The sequence below is a fragment of the Hypomesus nipponensis genome, chromosome 9 (genome assembly GCF_054491055.1).
Source record: "Hypomesus nipponensis isolate SF chromosome 9, ASM5449105v1, whole genome shotgun sequence".
Taxonomy (NCBI): Eukaryota; Metazoa; Chordata; class Actinopteri; order Osmeriformes; family Osmeridae; genus Hypomesus; species Hypomesus nipponensis.
The window spans coordinates 11847439-11870108 of record NC_140369.1 but is presented as its reverse complement, the minus strand read 5'-3'; the positions used below and the strand labels follow the sequence as shown (position 1 = coordinate 11870108).

General features: G+C 42.6%; 2 protein-coding genes and 1 long non-coding RNA gene across 11 annotated transcripts in view; 1 reads left to right on the top strand and 2 right to left on the bottom strand.

The window, feature by feature from the left end:
* LOC146272959 (uncharacterized) overlaps window positions 1-8148 on the bottom strand; it is a 44931-nt gene extending 36783 nt beyond the window's left edge. For 7 of the 9 annotated variants that reach the window (XR_014766574.1, XM_084704924.1, XM_084704916.1 and 4 more), the window contains exon 1: window positions 8003-8148. The gene's annotated coding sequence lies outside the window, so the exon portion shown is untranslated. Of the gene's footprint in view, window positions 1-4995; window positions 5074-8002 lie in introns of those variants that run through there. The other 2 variants (XM_084704918.1, XM_084704919.1) reach the window with 2 other exon arrangements.
* A 6920-nt stretch (window positions 8149-15068) lies between these two features.
* Window positions 15069-21720, top strand: LOC146272958 (bactericidal permeability-increasing protein-like). The gene is made up of 16 exons (XM_084704152.1): window positions 15069-15120; window positions 16368-16479; window positions 16552-16666; window positions 16757-16888; window positions 16998-17153; window positions 17285-17348; window positions 17776-17836; window positions 17948-18039; window positions 18270-18446; window positions 18531-18590; window positions 18684-18851; window positions 18933-19000; window positions 19220-19262; window positions 19360-19423; window positions 19533-19609; window positions 19755-21720. The coding sequence occupies exons 2-16, from the start codon at window positions 16383-16385 to the stop codon at window positions 19794-19796; spliced, it is 1416 nt and encodes a 471-aa protein (XP_084560278.1). The 5' UTR covers window positions 15069-15120; window positions 16368-16382; the 3' UTR covers window positions 19797-21720.
* Window positions 21721-21980: 260 nt separating this feature from the next.
* LOC146272957 (uncharacterized) lies at window positions 21981-22429 on the bottom strand. Its single transcript, XR_014766446.1, has 3 exons — window positions 22326-22429; window positions 22169-22244; window positions 21981-22039 (listed from the first exon to the last, which is right to left on the bottom strand). It is a non-coding gene; the product is annotated as an uncharacterized LOC146272957 (long non-coding RNA).
* Between the last annotated feature and the right edge of the window lie 241 nt (window positions 22430-22670).

Sequence of the window (22670 nt, the reverse complement as noted above, 5' to 3'; positions counted from 1 at the left end):
ATTGATCTGCTGCTGGGCTTGTTCTTGAGGCGTGCAGTCGTCTGCAGGGTAAACAAAAGGAAATCTAGTCGTCTGCTACCAGATCAATCAGTGTTGTCCTCTAGTGTGGCCACCGCTTCTACACTATGTAAATACCAGATTCACACGGGGTCAGCAGACTGTCATTGACAGCACAGGGTACAGTACAGCGAGTAATACTGCTCACGGAAGCAGAGTTATGGATTGGAATACAGAGAGGGAGAGATGGGGAAGGGAGTGAATATTGAGGGAAAGACAGATCAGCAAGGCATCTGGATGGACACTGGCCAACACAGAGAGAGGGATGAATAGGGATTCTCTGCTGAGGTCATCTATCTCCCGTAATACAATTTCAAGGAAAGCTCATAGCAACAAGCCATCCATTCTTCTCCATCGATCCTTCAAGCAAAACTCGTGCTATCATCAAAAGAATATGATCCATTATTGATGGGGGTTTTACTACGCTTAACTATGCCTAAACTGTGACTCAACTGTGACCCTAGGATGGGAGATATTCTGCATTAGGCCATAGGATGTGTGAGAACAATGCTTGGCAGCTGTTGGTGGGTCTGTCACGGGCACAAGGCTGGGATGTGAATAGCATACTACTGACCATAGGCTGCTCATTTTGGTTGCTGTGGAAACAGTTGTAGATAACTTTTAATTCCTCTCACATAGATATGTTATGAAATGATGATGATGAACATGCCACAGAACATCCCTCATGTCAGTGAGACTTAAAAGGCTTGTCAGTCAACCATGTCTGCATCTGCCCCATGAAACCGGAGTATAACCTGACTTTACACATCTGAATGGTGCACATTGTAGAATTGCAGGGAACCATTTGCATTGGTTCGACTAGGTTACTCCATTGTTGTCACAGCCTAGCATGTGTGCTTAGGTAAAGGCAGTGACGACAGGTGTTGATTCACCCATTTGTATCCTGGCTAGGTGTTTGAGCCTTACCTCGAGGGAAAAGATTCAGTCCTAAAAAACAAACTTAAACATTCATACTGCCCTTTACTCATGCTGGGGACTGAATGGAAGACCCGTCTACTTACACAAGTAAGGACATTCCTGTACATGGAGCAAAACCCCTCAAAAACCAGTTGAAAACAAATGTTACCTTGTTAGAATACCTGAGATTTTACACATTGAACAATTAGAACTTAATTCAAACAATATTCCATTGTTTATAAAGCATTTGTAGACAAAATCCATCACAAATAATGTCTGATACAAGGGGTTCTTCAGAGAGCCAGTTTTAACCAAATAGGAGCCCTCCCTTCTCTGAAAGTGTGACAGATGCAGAGTTGCTATGGAAGCTGTGTTGTATGAATGAAAGCATTTAAAAGCATGCCGTGGGACACCCTATCCCTGATTGGCACACGCTCAATTGCCAAGTGGAGATACTGTCACTGTGAATTCTATCCCATTTTTCTAAAAACACGAAAACAATGAGTTCTTATATGGAGCCTGTCATTCCCTGACAGGCACTTAAGAGACATTTGATTGGAAAAAAATGTCTCCGCTCTTTTTTCTGTCAGCTGGTACCCACTCAGCAAGCTTTGGGGACTGGCTTGGGGAAAGGTCTCTCACAGGAAGGCTGGTGGGGGCTGCTGGTCATGGCAATATTAGTGGAATCCCTATCCTCCTGCCCTTTCTGCCCGCCCGACTGCCACTGCTGACCACTTGCATAGCGCTGGTCCAGGAGGCCTCCCTCAGGAGTCCATGCCATTTCACCCAGACAGCTGAGGACATGGAGGTCTGGGACAGACAGGGCTTCAGAGGGAGAGGCAATGGGCATAGGTCCAGTCACAGCTCTGCTCACTCTCCTGTTTGTATAGAGCCATTCATCTCCTTATTAGGATCAGTGCTTGGTTGAAAGGGAGCTGAAGGGACTCTGTGTTATTGGTGTCGGTGACAGGGAGCTGTTAAGAGGCCGAATAGAGACCTTAGTGGTACTAGTAGACAGGGCCAGTAACAAAAGGACTAACTTGATTGTGATCCCATATTAGTGCCTTACAAACAGTGCTTTCCAGAGTTCCGACATTTTCAGTCCAACTGAATCGGTTGCCTAAGAATATTGTGTACCACACACAGCGTACAGTATTGAGTGCTTTCTAAGAAACCAACCCCAAGCTTCTTTATCAGTGCATTGAAGAGAAGTTGCTGTGAGCTGAAGTTCACCTCGTGTACAAAAGGGATGCAACTGGAAAACGTACACTGGAGCATTATGTGCTTTAGCATCCATAATGCCATGAATTATAGAAGAGCGTGTGATTTGTCAAGCTATAATCAATCAATGTACTACAGTGAATCAACGAGGGATTTGTGTGTACTGTGGGGTACTAATGATGTTGGCCGGCTAAGCTCTCAAACTGTGGAACAAAGTGTGGTTGATAACTACCAAGCCATGTGATCGAGAGGGCTAGAGCAGATAGAGTGGCGAGTAAGTGCTAAAGAGAATAGATTTCAGAGATCTATGTGTTAGGTGTTGGGGAACAACGATAGCATTGTTCTCCACTGCTGATAACAATGGGAACAGATCAGTGAATAGAAACAGATCAGATTATGATTGTAAGGACAGTCCTTCAAACTGCCCTTATGTGCCCTCGTAAACTTCAGGTCAGGTCAAAAAGTAGCCCCTGTGTTCAAAGCCACAAAAATGATGTTATAGCTGTTAAAAGTGCACACCATCGCATGAGCAACAACCGCATCCCTCTCAGGAGACAGACCTTTGAGGAAAGGTTCCGGAAGGCATTTTCTCAACCAAAGACAGTTGGGTATGTTATCAGCTTGGTTGATAGGACAGACAGCCACAGTGCTTAGTGAAACAGCAGGACATAATGGGCCTGGTCAGATGCCCCCTGGGGCTTTGCCTCGTCGTGGCGCTTAACCTTACTTCTTTAATTGCTGCAGTAAAATATCTCCGTTTATGGGGAACAGAAGGTGACCATGAAAACCCGTCTGGGTGTGGATATCTGCTCTCATGGTAAATCAGGGAGGACACATGCATTTTCATGAGGTGATAGACCAGCCGCTGCTGCATGCAGGTGGAGAAAAGGGTATAGGGTGGAACAATATCGAGAGATGGTGAGCATCCTTTTCCACACGATGCCGTTGGGGCAGGCAAATGTGTCAGCTATGTTATATAAGGGCGAAATGCAACACTGTGGCATGAACTCAGACAACAGCACGCTAGACATGCCATTCGAAATTCTGCGGAGATATCTGAGCATAAACCTCCAGCTCAATATGTGTCTTCCTACAAGATTACGCAATCATATTGCCAACGTCTACGCTTGCTATTGCCTCACAGACCGAATAGAGCGTCTGCTGAAACCAGTAGGACAGGTTTGTTAGCCCCAGGCCAGGCCCAGAGGGACAGGAAGCCAGATCCTCCTCACTCCCAGCTGCCTCACTCACAGCCTACTGCTGCAGCTCCTACCATCAACAGAGCATGCTCACGGGGAATTCAAAGAGAAAACAGATCTATGTTTTGGCCCCCCTTTGATATCCAGTTGGGTGCTGTATTGCAACATGATGATCACGTATCTTGTGTGCATGCAGCATAAGAAGATCACAGGGCCACACCAGTGAGGCCTCAGTCTTGTGGGAACTCTGTCTTCTTAAATAAAGACAAACATGGCTTTAATCAGATGTCCCAGTTTACGAGATCTCTGATTACACTCACCCATCTCATTTTATCTCTTGACAGGGTAATTACATCTTGGATGTTTTTAGCAGAGTATGGCTGAACCAGAGCTCCAGTCATGGGTTGAGCAGTCAACGTATGTTAAAATGTACACCAATAGATGACACCAGGAAAAGTCACCCAGTCAAGGTGCAGTTAACCCTCTACAGTGAAGCAGCTACCCTACTCGCTGAACGTATTCTGTGCCACCAGCTACATCATGCTTTCATGTCGTTCCCAGTTACTGGCAGTGAGAACAGAGTCAAGGGGGAACACATTTCCTGGGAGATGGGAAGAATAATGAGGCATGAAAGATCCACACAGAATCGTTACACCAGATCAATGGGGGCTACCAACATGGCAGGGCTTAGCCCTGAGAAGACGATGGGGAAGAGGGGGTGTTCAAAGAATGAAAGCAGAGGGGAGTGTGTGTTGGATGGGGAGGGTGGGAGAGGAGGGACGTAAAAGGAGAAACAGCCAGTCTGCATCCCCTAACCTGCTGACTCACTGGAATCAGGCAGAGCTGCAACTGAGGCTGGCCAGCACTCCCTGGTTCCCCTTCAGAAGGACAAAGTGACACTTCCCACATCACACAGGACGCTCCAACATCGCGCTGTAAGCGCAAAGGAAAATAAAATAGATGAAATCCCTACGCTTTTTGACAAAGAACATGGAACGTAAATACAACCGTGAGCACATGAGAAGTCCTGAAGAGTGGAAAGGGCCACACCGGGGTGAGGAGAGGACATGAAGCAGGGCCAGACAGCACACAGGCCCTGGGTCAGGGGTGAGGAGAGGACATGAAGCAGGGCCAGACAGCACACAGGCCCTGGGTCAGGGGTGGGGATGTCAGCCACAGAGATGCCGCCGACTGATTCTTCATACCAATCTTTCAAAATGTTTACAAACACTAAAAGGTCCAGTTCCATGGGGGAACACAAGGGATAAGCTCCAACCACAATACATCTAATGAGTCTGTATGTGGCCCCATAGCAAGTTTTTTGAGAAGGGTGTGCACAATGCAATATCTCTCTGGTTTTTCTGTAGACCAGATACTTTTTTGTTTTATTGCTGTTTTCTATGAAGACGGATACGTTATTACATTTCTTGCCTTCTCCATCATATTCCCAATCTCTAAACCTTTCTGCTCGTCCTCTAAACCAGATCAAACTCCCACATCTAGAATGAGAACCATATTCCAAACAATAAGACTTCAGAATGACACAAGGCACATAATGCGCATTCAACAACCATATCAGAACCCCCATTCTGGAGCTTACCGTGCCAAGTTCAGAGAGAAGTGTAAAGTCCACACCTGAGTGTGTGAGGGACGCGAGGCTGACTCTGGCCTGGGTTTTAGGAAAGGGCACTGCAGTGCTGTCGGAGACGTGAGCAGATTCCCCCTGCTACAACAACACCGACAGCCAGGGAACATTCCAGAAGGGCCAGCAGCTATGACAGACTGGCAGAGGCACTGGCTGAAGCACAGCCTCTAATTTCAACACAGTCTGCACTAGCCTCTGTACTGTTCATGAACCAGATTTCTTGTGTGCAGTTACAGTGGTACTGGTGTTGTGCATTGTCATTGTAGGCTAAATGACATCTGTTGGTGCAACCTTTGGGTATACGATTTTTGAGGATGAGTAATGTACAGGTTATCTTCCGTGTTCAGGAGATGATTGTCTCCAATAACACAGAGGGAAAGGTGGTGGGGGGGGGAAAGACATGAAGTCTTGAAGGCATGAAGAAGACAAATAAAGGGACAGAGAGAGAGAGAGAGAGAGAGAGAGAGAGAGAGAGAGAGAGAGAGAGAGAGAGAGAGAGAGAGAGAGAGAGAAAGATGGACTGCTTCATCCACACCGGATGCCTCCTATTTATTCATTTGAATTGCAAATGAGGGTAAGCGGCATGCTGTGTTATGAAATCCCAGCAGCAACCCCTCAAGCCTCCTAACCCCCACACACACCCACACATGGACACACACAAACAAACAGCAACAGTATATGATGCAACCATCTGTATATATCATGACTCCTGTGTGTGACACAGATGTTTTCTCTGCATTTCAAAGGCAGGAAGAGCAGAATGACACTTGGAAAGAAGAGAAGACCGGGGCGAGCACGAGGACAGGCATGCTGTCAGGAGAGCATCAGGTTATGCTCACAGTGAGCCTGGCACAGCTGCCATGAGGGTGTGTCCACCGTTAACCCCACTACGCTTACTTGACAGCTCCACCAAGTAAGGCTGCCAGTCTGTGTTTTGAAGGAAAAGCTCTATAGAGTGAGAATCCCAGCCAGCCAAATCCCAATTCAAATCCTAAATAAGAAGACGGGTGAAGTGAAGCTAAACATCTGTACACATAACAAATATGCAAGTCAAGCTGCTTTACAAGGCTGGACAAATATACTTTTTTATTCTTAGCAGATTGTCATTTTATACCATTTAAACGCCATGTTAATTTTCACGGGCATGTTGTTCATTGCTAAATCACAGTGTCGTAGAAATCATCTAATTACACATGAAACTACTGTATCAGAGGTTATGTTGCATCATTCACCATGTCATAACAACCCACATGGCTTGGGAAAGAGCATGTGAACATTATCAAGTTACCAAAACACAAGACTAGACTCTTGTAGCTAATTATCATTGTTCTGTCTTACTGAGATTTCAAACAATCTTGCCGACAAATACGGATCTAAAAGGACACTTAGAAATAAGTATCCTGGAATACAAGCATTGAATGGCTCTGTTGTTCACCAGGATGTATGACCAATTTTAGCAGCCGTAACCATGGAGAGTTCCAATGAAGAGGTCACCACTGAACAGCATAAAGAGAGACTGAGCCAGAGGAAAATGCATTCATGACATCACTCATGATGTAATATGTATTCCAAAGAGATGCCCACCTGAACCATAATTAAACTGTGAACCACAAATATTTACATAGACAGATGAATTTACACGTGTCAAAGAACCACAGGCCTCTTTGCTAAACAGCCCAGAGGTGAGACCACCTCCATACATGGCCCTGCCAGAGCAGCGAGCAGACAAGCAGAGAACACACACACACACTCCACCTCTGGATGTTCATTCCACTCCTACCAGACACTGCTAATGTTGTCTCTCAATGTGTTTCTGTCGACAGCCTTTCTTTAGTGTGTTTAGGCTACCTTTTGGATGAAGGCAGCTCCATCCAGGGATAGGTATCAGCAAATGCAAAAGTGCAAAATGTGTGTGTGTGTGTGTGTGAAAGAGAGAGAGAGAGAGAGAGAGAGAGAGAGAGAGAGAGAGAGAGAGAGAGAGAGTTTATTTGTGTATTATGAAAACTGGGTGTGTCGGAGGCGAATCAGGCCTTGACAACTGCACAATTGAACAAAAACAAATTGATCTATAGCTGTCATAAGAGATGGTATGAAACACTTGTTAACCAACAGAATACTGTGAAACTGCAATTTATTAGAAAATAATAGTTTGTGACATTCTGTGTCCAAGTGTAAGGGGAGGGGGGGGGGTGAATATAGGATACATTGATAAGGAACTACTTACTAGACATGTCAACTTTTGCCATAGAAACTCCATACACCTGCTGACTGAATTGTATTTTGCACTATACATTACACTTTGCATTAAGAGTTGCTTAAGGTATAGGTATTAGTCAATAAATGTGTGTTTCTACATCAGCTATCAGCTTTCATAACACTCAGTGGGACGGTTTATCCGAACTGTGTGGAGGTTGGTGTGTCGACATTTACAGTAGCATATAGGCTTTGTTATTGTGAGGGACATTCAGCCACCACTACAAGTTGTGCACCAGGGTTCTTTTAGGTGCCATTCAATTTGATGTTTTCTCCTAACATTTCTGTTTTTTCTTTCTTTCTTTCTTTCTTTCTTTCTTTCTCTCTCTCTCTCTCTCTCTCTCTCTCTCTCTCTCTCTCTCTCTCTCTCTCTCTGTCTCTCTCTGTCTCTCTCATTCGTTGTGCTAAATCATGCCGCAAATGCACAGGCTGCAGTAAACAAATGCGGGTTCATGTGACAGTGTCCGACTAGCAGTGCTTAAATCAGGTTCGGTCATGTCGACAGGCATCTTATTAACGGGGAGTGTTGGCATGTTGATCACTGACAGAAAAACACCTACATTCTTCCTTTGTTGACTATAATATGTGGGGGGAATTGTATAAACTCGGTAGACAGGAAATCACCATACATATACACTCACATATTCGTTTAAAGACAATCATTATACTGTCACATACAATACAATACATAAAACCGTAAACAATTTACCGTCTGGCGAAGGTTCCTTCCCTACCTTTCTGTCAAACACTCATCCAGGTGAGGATGGCGTTGCGCGCTACGAACTAATCAATCCAATTGCACGAGCCCAGTCTTTTCGTCTTGATCTGAAGGATCCGTGTAAGTGCGTTGCTGCGAGCTTTAGATGACTAGCCTATTCCGGGGAGGGCGATGAGGAGAGAGTAAAAGAGGGAGGGACATAGACGAAGAAGTCAAAGCATCCCATGGATTTTGTTCAGCGCTTCTTAACAAGCCAGCCTATTTACTAACACGTTTCACCATTGGTTACTGCTTGCTTTGAGCCTACAAGTACAGAGAGTTAGCTTCTTTAAAAATAGCCCATGACGAGTAGCCTGTTATCATCACTTAAGAAAAGATAAGGCCGGTCTCTAAATATTTGTTAAGACTTCATACATTGTCAATTGAGTATGCATATTAGGTCAATTCTGAAATGTTTTCTGTCATGTATGATTAGATCAATTAAAATGATGTGAATATTTTTTAATCGATCGTTAATTTGAACTGACATTGCAGCCTAGTGTGAGACAAGGTAGTATACAATTTCCAGTGTTATGTGTGTTTTCCAGAGATAAAGTAATGATTTACTACTGGAGTTTTTAGAACCACAGGTCTTTTCGCTAATAAGGCTGCCTCACAAAGTGTATTTACCTTCAGGCAATTCCTCTGTGGAAAAATACTGAATCCAGTCTACTGTTGTCAGTTTCTTTTAGTGCTGCAGTCAGGAATAACCTGTGACTTTATTTTCTGGGACAAATAATCAAATTCAAACCCTAAAGGATTTCTAACATTATCTTCTGGTTTTCCTACCATAAATTTGTATTTTCTTGATCTTTTCAAATCAAGTTATGTCTGAAACTCATTTTATACTCATTTGATACTTTTATGCCAACATTTGTCTGCTTTGAAGGGCCTCCTAGTTCTCAATAGAGCATGTTGTTTTGGTACGGCAGACTGTTATAGCAAATCAATCATAACTTCAAAATTATCTTCATAAATAATGACACGTGCACATACACAGAGATACTAGGTATATATTCCTTGGTAGGACTGTATGTTGTACCAAGTACAAGAATAGTAGATTGTAATATGAGTGTGTATCTCTCATTTTAAATGCACTTTAAATGCAAATAAGTGGTTTATTCCCCTATTGACATGGAACACAGTCAATGATCAGACTAACAATACCATTTTGTATTGTCATTCATCATTGCCGCAAGATGTTGACATGTCTTTGACCACCAGCCCACTCCTTCAGATGGTGTAGTCAGCTCTCTGTAGGTCACCAACATAACTCTCTTTCTCTGTACTCCTGGTGAAGTCCAGAGCAGCAGCCCTGGTCAGGCTGGAGCACAGACCTCCAGTCATCAGTTTCACACTTAGAAATGACCTCCTGCCTGGAAGCAGCAGGACTCATGCTGCCTGAAGGAAAGGACCTATTTGGCAGGCAGGTGGGCGCACTGCGGTGCACAGAAGTGCTGAAACCACATAAATTCAAATTAGACACTGTCCTCTGTGTTATTACACCTTTAATGCATCTCCTTGAGACTGTGCCAATACTCTGTCAACTGATGACTCGCTAAATGAGACTAGATAGATAATCCATGAGAGATCCTTCAGAAGATTATTTTAATATTCTGGTAGGATTTGGAAGCAGTAGTTGGTTCCACATTTCCACAAAGTTTCTCTTCGTACTGGAAGTATATAAATTGGATTTCGAAGGGGTTAATAACTCACTATCACTGAATAGTGTGGCTAATAATAATAATAAGGAACATCACAATGAATTGATTTTCAAGTAATCATGATTCTTCAGATGAAATTACACAGGAGAGTGTAGTACTCCACACTGTACTGCACACTGCTTGATCCAGCAGAAACCTACTGTGTGACCTTTAGGAAATATCCAAACTGTAAAACTAGTGTAAGACGTAAGCTACTCTGCTTATGTAAAGTAGATCCCACCCACAAGTAATTTTGTCACTCACTGACAGTGCCTGGTGTAAAATGTCATGCATGGGTATGCCAAATCATCTGCACTGTTTTGAAAAGACTCAAAAGAAAACTCTAGCATACTGTCTCCTCAATGTCTGAACCCCTGGTTCAAATCACCCCTCCCAAAACACACTCGGCTCTACTCCCTCAGGCCAGACTACATCCTTTTCTTCTCCTTATTGGTTCAATCTCCACATTATGTTCTCCCCAGACAAGCAGGAACTCTGAAGATGAAACAAAAAACGTGACTCTCTCAGTCTGTTTCATGATGACTGTGACAGCTCTCATGAGTCTTGAGTATTTTGGATGCTTTATAGTGAGAAGAGTATTTACCAAGGCATGGTCCTTAGTCTACGCCCCAGGTGGCCATTACAGGAACCAGAGTCATAGGGGGCACACCCTGTCATGCTATACCACACCCTGTGTGTCCGGCCTGGTTGCACATGACAGAGCTGCTCTCTCACAGCTGCACAGGAAATCAGCCATGGCATTCTGCTGAACCTTGTGCCCTGCCTGTATCAGCCCACATCTGGACCATGACAACAACAACACACACACTGGGTCATTAAGTTCTGCTCTAAACTGACAGCTGCAGGCCCTGTTCTCTTGTTTAAATATTGTAGCATTAATTTGTAACATTTATAATCCCTGTTCCTGTTCAGGGAGTTGAACATGGATAGGATTATTCTTTATGAGCTATCATGTAAAATAAAAACAGGTCTTTTTATTTAACTACATAATCAAAATAGCTTAAATGATCCAAGCTATTTTTCCTATACTTTCCTTTTGAGAAGCCTGCATTTACATTTACATTTATTTATGTATTTTTCAGACGCTTTTATTCAAAGCGACTTCCAAGAGAGAGTTTTACAAAGGTGCATCGGTCACTGATCATAACAACGAGATAGCCCCAAATATTGCGGGTCGCCAAACATGAAGCATACATTGTGAAACCAAATAAGTCCCAAAGGGAAAGACAATAAGAGCTTGTAATTACACAAGTTACAATTAACAATTAACAGAAAGAACCTCAAAAGTGCAAGAGTGTACCTGTAGAAAAAGCAAGCAACAATAATGTATTTCACAGCGAGTACAATAACTTTAAGACAGTTAAAACAAACCAACAAGAGCAACAAGTCTCTCAATAAGAGTCATTGGGATCCTGGAGGAAACATCAGGTCCAGCCAATCATTCCTAAGTGCCGTTGTACTCCCGGAACAAGTGCGTTTTGAGCCTTTTCTTGAAGGTGGGGAGACAGTCAGTATCTCAAATGGAGGTGGGGAGTTGATTCTACCATTGGGGGGCCAGACAGTAGAAGAGCTTGTGTTGGGACTGGGCGCTCTTGAGCGGTGGGACCACCAGACAGTTGTCAGAAGAAGACCGTAGGTGGCGGGTGGGGGTAAGGCTGGAGGAGAGACTTGATGTAGTCGGGTGCAGTCCCACTCACTGCTCGGAAGGTCAGTACCAGAGTCTTAAATCTGATACGGGCTGTGATGGGAAGCCAGTGTAGGGAGATGAGGAGCTGGGTAACATTTGGTCTGGGTGGATTGAAGACCAGACTGGTTGCCGCATTCTGAATCCTCTTGAGAGGGCGGGTTGCGCATGCTGGGAGACCGGCGAGCAGCGAGTTGCAGTAGTCCAACTTTGAGAGGACAAGTGGACTTGGACTAGCAGCTGGGTGGAATGCCAGACAGGTATCTCCTGATCTTCCGGATGTTGTAGAGGGTGAATGTACATGACCAGGAGACCGCAGCAATGTGGCCTGTGAGGGAGAGCTCGTCATCCATGGTCACCCCGAGGTTCCCCGAGGCATTTCCCAGTAGATATTGTCTGTATAACTGTGATATGTACAGGTTTAAGTTGCACTGGGTGTCACCAATCACATATACATTCAACTTCTTGTCTGACAGAGCTCTGAGCAGGTATTCTTTATTTAACCTATTTTAGAAGGTAATACACCGTGTCCTTTTCTCCTTCATTCATGCGAACGGTCAACCGTTGTGAGGAGACCACATTCCAGTTTTCAACATCTACTCAAAATAAAGAAAGTAGGCTGTGCTTCGCTGTGCTGGGCAAGAAACACACAATACTTGAAGGATATCAGGACCAGAGAATCTGATCCTTTTTTATTGAAACAGAATAGACAGTTCTTTGATGTTTTCGTATACAGTACAGCTTTGTAGATGTATAGTAGAAGGGCTTCAAAGTGCCCAGGAAGCAGTTCTTCTCTCTGCTGACAATCACACTTTTTATATATTCCTTTGAGCAAGAAAATTCACCCAATACTTTCTACATATACATGTTGAAATACTTTTTTAAATGTACTGATTACAGTAAAAAAATATAAACACATGCATTAACACACACATACATGCCATACCCAATTAAGCTATAAGGTTGCAAGGATAGCAATATGATAAATTAGCCTTGATGTAGCTGAATTGCAGTAGTGGGTGTAGCAGTGGGGCAGTTAGTAGATGCAGTGAAGGCATGGAGCAGGTTGGTGGAGCTGTGCCCAGTCCTCCAGCTGCATGGAGCTGGGGCACAGACAGGCCTTCTCTCAGGGCACATTGCTCCTTTTATGCCTCATACACACTGGAGCATTGATGCCCATCCCCACTGCTCAGACCCAGCCTCGGTCTACAGGCCGTAGAAGCGCCTTGATATAGGGACACCTCACGAAACATGTTTGCATGAATGACATGATCCTCAAGTTATTATGTGTATTACAGAGGGATGTATCTCAGCATAATGTGAACAGATATTGTGAGAAAATAAATTCAGCTCACAGTTCTGAAGTCCACAAACACTTGGCAACTTACGAGAGGAAGTTCCCTGCTTTACTCTGGTCCCAGGCCTGTTGGGTTTGGACACTCTCCATCAACAGGCCATGCTCCCAACTGTGACAAAACTTACAATGGATTGACTGTGTTGTTGTGTGATGGAGAGACACTAGTGCAATATTATGACAGGCATAAAGAGTGAAAGTGAAGTGCGGCCACTTCCAGCTCTTCCACCAGCCCACTACTGCCTGTTTGCCATTCTCTGCAGCTCTCCTGTGGCTGATGCACTGCCCGGCTCACACGCTTAGAGTGATGAAGGCAAGGCAAGGCTGAGAGTCTCCTCAGAGCCATGCAGAATACAGCTTTTTTTTCTTTTCTGCCATACATTGCAAAGTCAACATCATCTTCTCAGGAAAGTTGTGCACCAGTTGTGTATGGAAGGACATATTTGGGCCACTCTACAGAATACAGATGAATTAATTCTCCCTGCAGTTTGACCACAGGGAGTTTGTGCCATCTGTGCCACCCCATTACAGAACTGCCAAACCATTCCCAAATTTCCGGTTTCCAAGGAGGCAGATGCCCTTTATTTTCGCCAGGAATCTTCGTGATTACTTATTTAGATATAGACAGAGACAATCACTATGACCATTATGTATTATTGTATCGGTAAAACAATTTTGTTTGTTTAACCTATCACATGCAGGCCCATCCAAATATATGTGTGCTAATCGAAAATAATGAATGGATCCAATGACAAAGGGACAGTGAGCAACAGCTGTTATAGAATTCAATTTTCATTATCAAGCATATGGTATACACATTGGATTGAGCCAAGGCTATCCGTTGCCCTAGCAACCCTAAATGTATGTTATTTAAACTATATTACAAATATTCAACAACTCTCAATGGTAAACAACAACAGTAAACAGTCCTATTTTGAACACGGAGCTAATAATATGTTATACAATCTGATATTAAGTCCAAACTCACAAATAATGTTTTGTTTGCAAATAATACTTCCTGTGTCCCATTTCTAAAGATCATCTGTTATGATTATTGATAGAAGACCAAGGCACTGTATTTATTAATCTAATGTGGGATTAACCCATCACGGCCTGTATCAGATTCAAGACTCTGGTACTGACTTTCCGATCGGTGAATGGGACTGCACCCGACTACACCAAGTCTCTCCTCCAGCCTTACACCCCCACCCGCCACCTACGGTCTTCTTCCGACAACCGTCTGGTGGTCCCACCGCTCAAGAGCGCCCGGTCCCAACACAAGCTCTTCTCCTGTCTGGCCCCCCAATGGTAAAAAAAACTCCCCACCTCCATCAGGGACACTGACTGTCTCCCCGCCTTCAAGAAAAGGCTCAAGACGCACTTGTTCCGGGAGTACAACGGCACTTAGGAATGATTGGCTGGACCTGATGTTAGTTTCCCCCAGGGTCACAATGACTCTTATTGAGAGACTTGTTGCTCTTTTTGGTTTGTTGTAACTGTCTTAAAATTATTGTAGTGGCTGTGAAATATATTATTGTTGCTTGCTTTTTCCACAGGTACCCTCTTGCACTTTTGAGGTTCTTGCTGTTTAATTGTAACTTGTCTAACTACATGCTCTTATTGTTCTTCCCTTTGAGACTTATTTGGTTTCACAATGTATGGTTCATGTTTGGCTCCCCGCAATGTTTGGGGTATTTCGTTGTTATGATCAGTAACCTATGCACTTTTGTAAAACTCTCTTATGGAAGTCGCTTTGGATAAAAGCATCTGCTTAATGCATAAATGTAATGTAAATGTAATGACAAATGGAACGTTAATTTGTACAACAAAACACATACTACAATACTGTCATCTATAGGACATCCTAAGAACTACAGTTTTGTTTGTTTTTATTGAGAAAAATCTGTGCATTTTGTACATACATTTTCGACACACCATAGTCATTCAACTTTATTACAGACATCAAATCTGACAGACATGAATGGACTTAGTCAGCCTCTATTGGCCCTAAATATGATGATTGATTATTGGCACAAAATATACATTCATTGAGTTTTGCTTGCTTTCTGGAATGCAAAACAAAAGTGGACACATTCCAGCTCATGAATCTGGTTGTAAATTGTTTGGCTCACATTTCCCTATTGTCTGGTTGGTCCCCATCTATTAGCTCTTCCTGGTTCAGCAGACTGAATTAAAGGTCATGTGTCTTACTTCTTACGTCTTACTAGTTTTAGTCAGCCCTGCAGCTAGCCAGCAGGCTATACCCGAAGGAGAGAACAGATTTGCTTCTGTTTGATTTCTGCTTAAGGTAAGTACTTTTAATATAATACTCTTTTTCAACCAATATACAGTATGAGTTGTGTGTTTTACACAATTTGAATATGAAATACAAAATAGGCAGTAAACTGATTGTAGCACATTTGTGAACATGGTAAAGGGTTTAATAGGAATATACTATATAATGCTGCATAAAAGATTTTCAAGCGGTTTATCAGTCAACCTAATAGTAGTGCAGATATTTGGGTCACAATCTTATGTCACAAGGTGAACATTAATACTAGATAGGCTACTCAGCAAAGGCTGCAACTTGAGTAGGCATACAATCTTTTGTTTTAGTTTCGTTTGTTTTAGTATTCTCTGTGAGAACACCAAAAAAGAAAATATGTGCAATTGGCACAAACAAACAACCAACTTTCCATAAAGATATCCAACTCAGACATTCAAAGTTACAAGTCAATCTTCCGCCTTGCTCTTTTCACTTTTCACAGTCCTGGCATAATTTAATAAAAATGTAGCTCAGTGGCTAATTCATCACGAGTCTTGTGGCTTTATCTTCAGCTCTGACAGACACACAGCTCTTTCAAGGGCCTAAAGTGAATCAAGTTCGGATGGTATCATATGGCCTTCTGTCCCATCCCCCAGGGCCACCATACAGACTGAGACTGCTGTTTGTGAATGGGTTTACCTCTCATCAACAGAATAAAGTAACCTTTGATTCATGTTGATTTTCAACATGTAAAACAGTTGTTGACCTGAAAAACTTTACCTAATAGAATCAAGAAATATTCCGTTTATAGGTGTGATTTATGCCACATTCAAAGTTTATATATTTTTTTTTTATTGTGCAAGAGGAATGTTTCTGTTCTCTGTTCGACAGAAAATGAAGTACTAGTCCACACCACAATTTCCTCTTAGGATTGTTCTTGTAGCAAATGGTGTGGCAAAACTAATTGGTCAATTTTAGGGAACAAGGGAAGCAGCTAGTCAAAATGAGCGGTATATGATCGGCAGATGAAAAATAACGTATCCAGCCGACTAAGGTACGACGTCGCGGCAACGTTGCCAGAAATGTAATATCGCGGGTGATCAAACGTTGCGGCAAAGTCATGTGTTAGCTGGGTTCTCTTCGTATACTCTTTGTCATTCTTAAGGAACAGGAGTTTAATAAAGCCGAGTGACACTCCTTATACTTGTACACGTATCTCCATGAGGACAGTAAGTTTATTTTGATTTATGTTATTGTTTGCCTAACAACTTGATGTTGTCCGTCTACAGTTGACTGCAGTGAAGATGTCCGCATGGCTGACTCTTTTGGCTCTCCTCCCCTTGACACTTGCTATCAACCCAGGAGTCAAGGTGAAACTCACCGAGAAAGGCCTTGAATATGGTAGGTTTCATAAGTATTAGGGTAAGTAATTCAGTTTTGACTGTTTCTTACCCTCCGTTTTTGTCTTCCCAGGCAGAGAGATTGGCATGGCATCTCTACAGAAAAAACTCAAGACTATCAGGGTCCCAGACCTCTCAGGGTCAGAGAGAGTGGCTCCCATTGGCAGGGTCAAGTACAGTTTGACCGGGTAAGAAAAAACAGCCTGATGCTGTGATATACATTCATTTTTATAGCAGCGTGGAAAGTACATAAATTGGTTTCCTATTGCATGCTACAGAATGCAGATTGTGAATCTGGGATTACCAAAGTCTGTGCTGGGACTGGTGCCAGGAACAGGTGTCAGCCTGTCCATAGGAAACGCCTTCCTCAACCTTCATGGTAACTGGAGGGTTCGATATCTCAAGTTCATGTAAGTGTGTGTGTAAGGGGAAATTATACATCAAGTGTTAAAGGGGGAAGGGGGCGAGGGTACATACATTGTTGCAGATGGTTCTCATCCCAATTTTCTTACAACACAGAAAAGACAGTGGCTCTTTTGACCTGGGAATAAATGGATTAAGCATTACTACAAGCATTGCCATCAAGAGCGATGAGACAGGTCGGCCTGCAGTTAGCAGTGTCAACTGTGTGACAGAACTGGGCAGCGCCACCATCAAATTTCATGGCGGAGCCAGGTAAATCCACTTCAGAGGCAAATGTTGTCTTGGCTTGTCTACTTGAAAGTAAAATCACTCTTAAATTACTGTAATGTGTTTCAGTTGATTGTTTCTCTACTTCTGTAAATGCTGTGGTTCCTGTTTTCTAGCTGGCTGTACAACCTCTTCAGTTCCTACATTGACAAGGCCCTGCGCAACACACTACAGAAACAGGTGAAGTGTGTTTTCATGGATAGCCGTAGGATTTGTAGTTACCTCTGGTCAAGGCCGGACTTACCATTGGGCTTGTCTGAGCTCCAGCCAATGGGCCCCGCCCAGTTTGGGGCCCCGCCCATAAACGTTTTAAAAAATAATTCAGATTAATTAAAATGTTAAATAGACTTCAGCAATTAACATAAATTATGTTATTTTGTTTAGTTGTTTGTTCATAATTGTGATCTGTATTGTATTCTCAATTTATCCAGAGTTGTGTTGCTCTAATACATAGCTTGTGTAAATATCATTTAGTTCTATTTAAAGTCATCTATAGAAGGTAGGGCCCGAAAATGACTCAAGCCCAGGGGCCCCCACAGCCGTAAGTCCTGCCATGCCTCTGGTGCCTTGTTACTACCTCCCCATTGTTGTGATGTTTTCATTCCAGATCTGCCCCCTGGTGGCTGACGCTATTACTGACATGAACCCCCACCTGAAAACTCTCAATGGTAAAATATTGTTAAAGTCCCCAGCAACTGTGAATGATTATTAAGATGATAGCTGTACTACTATGGATGTCCTGGTTGCATTTATAATGTGGATTTTGTCTTATTTTACAGTTCTAGCCAAAGTGGACAAGTATGCTGAGATTGAATATTCCATGGTGGAATCACCAGCTATTTCAAAATCTTGCATTGATTTCGGCTTAAAGGTGAGTAATATTCTGTCCATACATTTTTATTCATGAATTGAAGATACCATTTGGTTTAGATGGAAAGAAATACATATTGTGTGTAGTATTTCACAGTATTAAAGTATACTACATATAGTATTTAGCAAAATATTAGTTTATTTTTCTGACGTGTTTGAATATCTATTCCTTCTCCCATCTTTTTCTCTATCTCCCTTCCTCTTTGTCACATACTCCTTCTTCCTATGAAGGGGGAGTTTTACAACATTGGAGCCCACCAGGAGCCTCCTTTCTCCGCCCCACCATTCTCCCTGCCTCCTCAGATCAACAACATGTTGTACATTGGGATTTCTTCCTTCACTACCAACTCTGCTGGCTTTGTGTACAACAAAGCCGGAGCTCTCAGTCTGTACGTCACGGATGACATGGTGAGCTTCATTTTCATTGTTCTAATCATTTAATGTTTAGGGGCACTCATTCAGTGAAAGGTGACCATACTTTTCCTCTGCTAGATCCCCCCCAGTTCTCCCATCCGGCTGAATACGAGGACGTTTGGAGCATTCATTCCACAGGTGATCTCCTTCCATTTGATGGCATGAAGTCAAATGTGTCTGACTGAGGTTGCCAGCTTTTTCCTTATAGTAGAAATGTGGCTCTGTTTTCAGATTGCAAAGCGTTTTCCTGGTCTGATGATGAAACTGCTGGTTAAGACGGCAAAGGAGCCCATCATCACTTTTGAACCTAACAACGTGACACTGCAGGCCACTGGAACTGTGACGGCCTACGCCATCCAGCCCAACACCACACTGTCCCCTCTCTTTGTCCTGAACATGGTCAGTTGTGGACAAGGAGGTGGAATGCAGTCACTCAAGCACTGATAGTAATGAACTAATCAGGTTATTTTGTTTCCACAGGAGGCCAGTGTCAGTGCTCGAGTGTACGTGACAGGTGTGAAACTGGCTGGAGCTATGACCCTGAACAAGTGAGTGTTAAGAGTCCATTCAAGTGCTTAAAAGCTTATGGATGCACACAAAACACACTGTTTTCCCCATATTTTTGTATTTGATTTTGTTTTATACATTTTTTCTTTGTTTCTTGTTTCTCTCTGCTGTGGTGATGGGAGGAGGGCAAATATTATGATTATGTGTCACAACAAACAAAACAAATGTTTACAAACAAAATAAATGTTTACTTTCCACAGGATTCAGATGACACTGGGAACAAGTTATGTGGGAGACTTTCAGGTAAACAACAATAAAACCAGACATCCAAAACAAGCCTAAAGTAATTCTGCATTCATACATTTGAATTTGAAAAGCTATGTCATTTTTCATCAAACAGGTGAAATCTCTGGACAACATTTTCTTGATGGTCTTGAAAGTGGCAGTGATACCCAAGGTTAATGGTGAGTGCGTTCTGTGGGTTTGCAAATCCACAATCTGGTTTGTACTGTAATGTCACTGTCTGTACAGTTTAGTTTTGAACACAGGATAATCTAGTGTTCGTCTCTCTAGCTCGGTTGGAGAGGGGGTATCCACTTCCATCCTTGGGGAAAATGAATCTTGTGAACACTCAGCTGCAGGTCCTTAAGGTACAGGGATATACTGTGTGTGTGTGTGTGTGTGTGTGTGTGTGTGTGTGTGTGTGTGTGTGTGTGTGTGTTGGTATTTTGAGTTTATGGCCCATTTACTGTCTAAAACAATACATTTCAAATTATTTCATTTTTCTCTTTTCAGGACTATATGCTGATTGGGACAGATATTCTGTTCACAGGATAAAGGGTATTTTAATAAATTACAGGCCCTCATTGCCCCAATTTCATCTTGAAAAACCAATACTTAATCAGTATGTTCATAAGTATGCCTCTTTGAACACAGTAAATGTTTTCTATAAATATTTATTTTGATAATTTAGCTATCATTTTCAGTTCAGTAGGTGACCATGGTACAGTTCATTATATAGCACATTTTGACAGTCCATTATGTGCACACTAGGACATTGGTTAGAGCTAGAGCATGTCTGCTTCAAGCTGCAGAAATGTGTCCATCATGACAGGGGTCAGACAAACATCTTTCAGTCTCACTCAAGGAGGAATCATTTAGAATGTGGCCCACAAACTGTGGGATTTGGATGATATAATCTGTATTAAAAAAACAGAACAACACCCTATTACTATTATTGAATTTCTATTTCTAAATCCTTTACAAAAATGGGAGTGTTGCCTTGATGTGAAACTTGGGAAATCATACCTTTACCAGGACAGACCCCAGGGGTTATGGGAGCAGTGGAAGTGTTGGCTGGTTGAATGGCCACATCCTCCCTGGGGAAGATCAACTTCCCCCTTTTTCTGGACCAGGCGATTTTCTGTGTCGTTAGCATTCATCTGACAGCCATGTTTGAGAGAACATCCCCAAACTGTTATGGTTCATGTAAACTAGTATTATTACCACTACTAGTGCATAACTAGTGACTCCAACAAATTTGTTAATGTTAAAATCAAAATGTTAATGTTAACGTTTGTAAAATTGCAATCTGAGCTAGTCAACGAACGCCAGCAAGTTGCCAGGAGCTCAAAATACTGTATCAATGTTGAAAATATTATCGTATTTTATTTGAATCTTCGTAGAATGTTGTGAGTAGGCAACCTATTCCTGAGTACTGTACTGTATCCCAACCCTGTGCTTGCTGTTCAAGTGCCTGGCCAGACAAGGCTACTTGAGACCTGTATGCTTTGGCTTCGATTTTTGTTGTTTCCCCTTCGTTACTAACTTTAATATTTTGAATATATCCTTCCACTGCATATTGCAGTCCCTCCTGCCTGGATCTGGAAGATATCGCAAAGGTATTACTCCAAAAATCCTCACTCACACTGACAGCTGTCGCTTATCCCCGTCCTCGCCATAGCTTTTGGGTTGACAGTTCCGGGCATTGTGTCGGACGTAACAACAATAACTAAGGGGGCGTGACCTGGGGAACGGTCAAATTGCTCTCATTTAACTCATAGTCAAATAAAGTATTGGCATTATTTGGTTAATGTTAATACGCTGTTCAGTTTCCTATCTTCTTTCAAACCATATGGGAATTAGTTTTAGTTGTTTGGCCACCCCATGTCTGCCAACTGTGTGGGATAGGTAGAAATGCCGAGTTTGTCATGGGAAACAAGCGAGTAGGTTAGGTCCACAGAGTAGGCCTAAGTTACCATGGACTGACCACATGTTTTCGTTAGCTCTCTTTCTGGAACGGAAAACCCAGAGAGGTTGCCTCATTTTAGGATTACCCAACGCAGGGTTTTTACTAACCCTGCCTTCTGGAATACCTTGCCAGATAGTGTAAGTCAGGAGGGGCACACATTGGATGAGTAGAAGGTGTGAACTAGTGTCTGAGGTTTTGAGCGTACATAATGAGTGAGCACGCATGTCGGTATACAGTTTCACAATTGTTACCGTTTTCACAATTGTTAACACACGTTTCTCAGAACAATAATGGTTTTCTCAAAACTGCACACATGTTCGCCAGGTCTACGCAAGGAGCCAATGAAGAAGAGCCATGGAACATTTGCATGACTTTGTCTTAACCAATGACTGTAAAGAGCGCTTGTGCTTAAATAGCTAGCTAGCACAAGTTGCTAACATACAAACTTTGTATTGCGATCAGACTTTGTCTCCTTGCTGGCAAGCATTAAACTATTGTACTTTCTTTGAATTTGACGACTCTGTGCATTACTTAAGAAATTATCCTAACACACACATATACCATTCATAACAGTACACACAATAAGCATTTGCTGTACGCTACCAAGCATTCACAGCACACTGTAGTGCAAAATTTAAAACACAATTATAGAAATGGAACACACCATATGAATGACAATGATTCTGGAGGATGAGCCATTTCTCCTTTTGTAAAATGTCTCAGTGTAAAGCCTTATTTTTTCATAGTCAAACCTAAAACAGCACACATATGCAGCAAACATTTTTTGTATTCACATTAGCACATTAGCTGTGTCATGCTCCTGGATCCACTGAAACAGACAGCATGATAATGCAAGTTATAGTATGGACACAGATAGGTCAACACAGTGGGCTACAGTGAGACTGTAGAAAAGGAACAATATTAGATTACAGAGTGTGATAGGGTTGTTTTCACAAACCATTTTCATAATGTCAGTTTCATGTTCGGTTGTGAAAGTGCATGTTCTTCCTCCAGGGTGTGGTTCTCTTTCAGTCCTGCAAAATACAAATACTGTGAGCACACTTCATTCTATTGATACGCAGTATTACAGTACACAAGGCAAATAGATTTCGTACCTGTTCTCCATCCTGAAGATTCTAATGATGGCAGCAACTGTGAAGTGGCTGAGATTTGATTGGACCCTCTGGCCAGCCTCCCTCATGCTCACACCATGGTTGAGCACATGGTCTACCACAGTGGCCCGAATCTCATTAGAGATGACAGTACTCTTTCTTCTTTCTCCTCCTCCTCCTCCTTATTCTCCTTGTCCTCTTCATTCTCTCTGACCTCCTACTCTTCCTCCTCCTTGTCCCCCTCTTTCTTGTCCTCCTCCTCTGACTCTTACCCCTCTCCTTCTCTGGTTGTCGATATGTTCTATGTTCTCCATTGTTCACCAAACAAAACAGAGGCTCAAGGCACTT